The 5,081-nt window shown below is 44.8% G+C and overlaps 1 protein-coding gene across 3 annotated transcripts; it reads left to right on the plus strand.

Moving 5' to 3' along the window:
- Positions 1-558: 558 nt before the first annotated feature.
- On the plus strand, positions 559-4,007 carry LOC125526758 (B3 domain-containing protein Os03g0619800-like). Of its 3 annotated transcripts, none has more exons than XM_048691396.1 (10): positions 559-636; positions 719-784; positions 874-925; positions 1,021-1,129; positions 1,380-1,827; positions 1,919-2,020; positions 2,120-2,197; positions 2,382-2,539; positions 2,781-3,206; positions 3,529-4,007. In XM_048691396.1, the coding sequence occupies exons 4-10, from the start codon at positions 1,028-1,030 to the stop codon at positions 3,778-3,780; spliced, it is 1,566 nt and encodes a 521-aa protein (XP_048547353.1). In that variant the 5' UTR covers positions 559-636; positions 719-784; positions 874-925; positions 1,021-1,027; the 3' UTR covers positions 3,781-4,007. The 3 variants fall into 3 exon arrangements, with proteins under 3 accessions (XP_048547353.1, XP_048547351.1, XP_048547352.1); XM_048691394.1 differs by having other exon boundaries at positions 1,018-1,129; positions 3,529-4,006; XM_048691395.1 differs by lacking the exon at positions 559-636 and having other exon boundaries at positions 697-784; positions 1,018-1,129; positions 3,529-4,006.
- Positions 4,008-5,081: the final 1,074 nt, after the last annotated feature.

Here is a 5,081-nt window from a genome sequence, read left to right on the forward strand (position 1 = left end):
CAAGCGCGGTGGCACTGGGAGTACAGGCAGCCATTGCCATACCCCGATGTCACGCCGCCGCACCGTTGGCATCTGGATCCGCAGCGGATCCCGGTGCCGGCGGTTCCTCGTACCCAACAGGCGCACGATGACGAGGTGCGCAGGCGCCGCGCGCAGCTCACGCCGGAGCAGCGTCGGCTGCCAGATTTAGGTGGACTTTGATCGGCGTTTGACCGGCCACTTTATGTTTATTTCGTGCAACTTATTACTTTTTTTCCATGGCGGCACATTTAGGTCGGCCTCCCCGTTGGGCGGTCAAGCCGACCCATTTTAAAATGCGGACGCGCATGTCCGTCTGGCCGACCCAAACGGACAAAAAACGGACAAAGCGCGCGTCCGTTTGGGTCGCCCCGTTGGAGTTGCTCTAATAAACTAAAAATACGAAGTGGTTGTGCAATTACTCTACAATATACTCCACATATATATAGATAAAGAAGCTAAATTATGACACGTTGTCCCATCACATGACAGGTGACAAGTCAGGACATCATAACGGCGTTGGCGTGGCATCTCTGCCTTCTGGCTTTTGCCCCTCTCTTGGGTTGCTACGGGAACACCAAACGTCTCATTAGTGGAGGCCAGTTCAGTCCCGTCCAGGTGAATGAATCTCCCACGTTCTCCTCCGCCTCCGTTTCTCCACGCCCTTCTCAGTTCTCAAAGGCTTTCTTCTTCCTTCCAGCTCCAGCGCACGGTGACGGTGATCGCAGGATCTGGACTGGACTGCTCCGCCAAGCCTGGTCTGCAGGTTAATTCGACCTCTTTTCTTCTGCTGCGTAGGATTTCTTTTTGCCCCCTTCATGTGCATTCCTGATTAGCAGGCTTGTTTTGTTGCAGTTCTTTAGCTCAGGAAGATCTGGAGGACACTTCTGAGATTCCCTACTGCAAGGTATATTTTCTTCTTGCCGCAAGTTGTATAGCTCAAGTAGCAGTGACCACTCTCCGAGTAAATTAATTTGTTAGAATCGGTGTGTGGCATAGAAGCTGGGAGATGAAAAATTCGTGCCAGGGCTGCAAGAGATACTGGAACCATCTACATGGGAAGGTCACTCGTTTCGTCAGGCGGATGAGCAAAAGTTCAAGACATTGCATGGTAATATGCTCTGTTCCAAGCAATAAGACATTGCAGTGCCTCTTTTTTTTGGATCAATGGCATATTGCCCTTATTTATGCAAAGCAAATAATTCCTGTCGAAAAAATATAAGGCAAATAATCATCTTTAACTTGTCATCTCCCAATTTTAGCGGTTGGTGACTATTATGCCTTATTCATCTCCATCAATTTTAGGGAAATGTACTACTCCATTTAAACTAATACTCTAAAAATCACATCTGTTGCTGCAGGTCATACCAGAGAGGTTTGCAAAGCATTTCGCAGGGAAAATGCCACGGACCGTCAAACTAGAAGGCCCTAATGGCATTCTGTATGATGTTGGAGTTACTGAGCACAGGAATAGAAAAGTCATCCAATCTGGATGGGAGGTGTTTGTTGATGCCAATGACATAGTACAGAAAGACTCATTGATGTTCCGATACCGTGGAAGTTCTCGCTTCAAGGTTGCGGTCTTTGATTCTAGTGGTTGTGAGAAAACCGTGCCCTGTTTTGGCATAGGGAGCTCTATGAGTGATCAACCAATCACAAATTCTACAGGAATGTCAGGCAGTTCCAGCGACCGTAATACTCACTCGTCAATGGGTCAGCAATCAGATGGATGCCAAAGTGAAAGCTCAGGACATTGTAGAAAACTGGCCTGGACAGACGCAGCATCGTCTCCATCTGAGGATTTGCCAGGTTAGCTTGCCAGCTTGCTTGTACCTTTGTGTTATGCTTTAAGGTGTCGTTTTATCTGAAGTTGCATTTACTCTTGAAAACTGTTATACAGGAGAAGACAGTCCTTACGAGCATGAGTCTTCAGGATCGGATGATCACACACTCCCAAAGATGATCTCAACAGTGCGTATTAAGGAGGAGCAATGTTCTGATGGTATGGTAGTATGATGCAAGTACTTCCGATCCAGTTCATATTTTTATTTTTTTTGTAGTTTATAATGGGAAAATCTGTTTCTATGTACTGAATTATCAGCAAGTGGAAGATCAGACGGATGCCACAGTGGGAGTACTAGAAAGACAGCTGTTATATCCACTCCATCTGCGGAGTCAGGTTATATTCTTAAGTTACATTTGCGTCAACAAAATTGCATGGATTCGTTTTATTTGTTAAGTACATGCACACATGCGTCATCGTGTCGGTGTATACATTATCCATTGTTAGTTTGACCTACAAATTTGTCTAGGAGAAGCTTGTCTTTCAGAGTATGATTCTTTTGACTCGAATGATATTCCAGGACCTCCAAAGGATAAGTATGTGTTGTCAAGTAGGAGTAATTTGGCTGATGCACAAAAAGAGAAAATAGATAAGCTTCTCCAGGACGTTCAATCCAGAACTCTTGCATTCGTGGCTATCATGAGGAAGTCCAATGTCCAACCACCGTATCCTTCTCTGGTAAATTTCCTGAGTTCTTTTTCAGTACACTACAATCCTCTCTAGGCTCTAGATCTAAGAGGGGTATTCATAGTTTGAATGTTATAGGGAAAGTGGCAATGGCCCTTCTGAGCACTTAACATAAATGCTTTATCTTTGTCGACAATGACAGTCAAAACAGTATTTCGGCTGAGTTTTGTATTCTTGTTTATTTGTTTGTTTGTTTGTTGATGGCATCACACCCTGTCCCATTTGTGATCAGACCATCATGAAGGAATACGCAGTTGCACACTTTCCCCATGAAAGTGCATCTGTCATACTTCAGAGGCCGGGCGAGAACAAAAGGTGGTACCCCAGGTTCTACGAGGGGAATGATAGTATTCACAAGATTAGGGGGGAGTGGTTAGACTTTGTTTGTGACAATAGTGTGGAGGAGGGAGATATCTGCATCTTTGTACCAGCAAAGGGTGGGGGAAGGTTCACATTTACGGTTCATCTACTTCGCGCAGAAAGCAAGGCGCACGCAGGTCATTTTGTGCCGCCCTACATGCTGTCACAAATGAGCTTTCTGTCTCCATTGCAACAGAGCATAGTTGAAGATAAAGCGGAAGCCATCCAACTCGAAGCACATCTGTATGTGGCAATCATGAACAAAACCAATGTTGGTGTGAAAGGGCATTACAGCCTGGTAAGCTAAAAAATTTCTGGAATTTTATTGTTACCTACTCAAAGCCCCCCAGGTTGTTGTCATCTGCCATAACATAACTAAGTTTCAAATAAATAAAAAACATAACTAATTTTAGCAATGTAGGGTGCCAGGGATGACGTGGGCTTTGGATCTCCAATTTACTGTGCTATTAGCAAACTGTTTGGCTTAAATTTACTTTTGCAGCTGAATTAAATAAATGCCACCAGATAAATGTGTATACCTATATTGTATTGTTGTTTTATTTTATCAACATGATTGGCCGACTTGTAATTGTAACATGCTTATATCTGTAAAATACTAGGAGTTTGGTGCAAAATATGCTGCTGTGTATCTTCCAAAGGAAGAGCGAACTATTTTGCTCCAGCGTAAGGGGAAGGAATGGCAAACTCAGATGCATATTCGGAATGGTAGGAGGCGTGTCCTTGAAGGAGGTTGGCGCAAATTTGTCAGTGACAACCGTCTGCGAGTTGGTGATATCTGTCTGTTTGAGCTGAAGCGGAACCGGAGGAAGCTTACCATGATTGTCCATATCATTTCCCGTGATGAGTGTTAGTTTGTAGTACTTTGAAGTACAAGGGGATGATGACCCCTGCTGTTTCTGCTGGAATTATGTTTTGTACTCTAAAACCAAACCATGGTATGGTTGATCTCCGAGGACTACTGCATATGATGGCTAACATTCTGAATTTCCACAAGTCCTAGTCCATGTGTTGTTTTAGCTTCGTGTAATCTGTGACTTGTATTTGTGCACTGCCTTCGTTATCTGAAGCACGTTTAGCTCTTTGCTCTACCTGGGAAAATCTGTTCGGATCTATGTTGTTACAGCAACTCTACATAGTCGCCATATCAGGCCGGTCGGCATAATAAATATATTGTAAAGGCCACTTTAGTGAAGTCGTCATCCGGCCATGAGTCGCCATAGTTTATGAAGGAGGGCTCCATATCCATCCCACGAGCCTTCATATTTGGGGGCTGGGGGCGTTTTGAGGGTGTGCTATCCACTAATCGCATGTGCGGGAGAAAAGTTTCACCTCCCATGTAAGCCTGCCGTGCGGCCCATCTTCTCTCCCTATCAATGCCAGACGGCCATGGCACCACGGATGTCAATTAATGGCAGCTGTTGCATACCAATTGCCCAGGGACGAAGCCAGGATTTGAGCATGGGGGCGAAGAAGACAATGATCGTATGTGCTTTTTTCTCTTTCACAGCGACCATACAAGAGGAATGCAAGATAATATATATTTTGCAAACAGAGAATTGAAGGTAGATTTATATTATTTGAATGTAGTTCATACCCCTAAAAGAAATGGAAAATGTAATTTCATATGGTGTGCTTTTGATTCCAGCTTGTTTTGTATTTATACTTGTGCAAGAATATTTAATACTAGACCAGAGGGGCAGAAACCCCGCGGCATTATTTATAAGAAAGAATGTGAGACAGAATTCAACCTAAAGAGCGTCAAACACAGGTCGGCAGGGCGACACCACAATGCTCCAATTCCAACCAATGGGCTATGAGCCAGTCCATTGTGCGAGAATATTTGATCGGTAGCAGAGGGGCAGAAACCCCGCGGCATTATTTATAAGAAAGAATGTGAGACAGAATTCAACCTGAAGAGCGTCAAACTCAGGTCGGCAGGGCGACACCACAATGCTCCAATTCCAACCACTGGGCTATGAGCCAGTCCATTGTGCGAGAATATTTGATCGGTAGCAGATTGAAGCTACGCAAAAGGCTCCGCTCGGTTCCAGCTAGCCGCGAGATCGGGACGACGTAGTTTTCGGTGAAAATCGTGCCTGACTACGGTCATGGCGGATGATGGTGGTGTCTTAGACGTCGTTCCCTTTTCGAG

This window comes from Triticum urartu, unplaced genomic scaffold (genome assembly GCF_003073215.2).
Source record: "Triticum urartu cultivar G1812 unplaced genomic scaffold, Tu2.1 TuUngrouped_contig_1722, whole genome shotgun sequence".
NCBI classification, from domain to species: domain Eukaryota; kingdom Viridiplantae; phylum Streptophyta; class Magnoliopsida; order Poales; family Poaceae; genus Triticum; species Triticum urartu.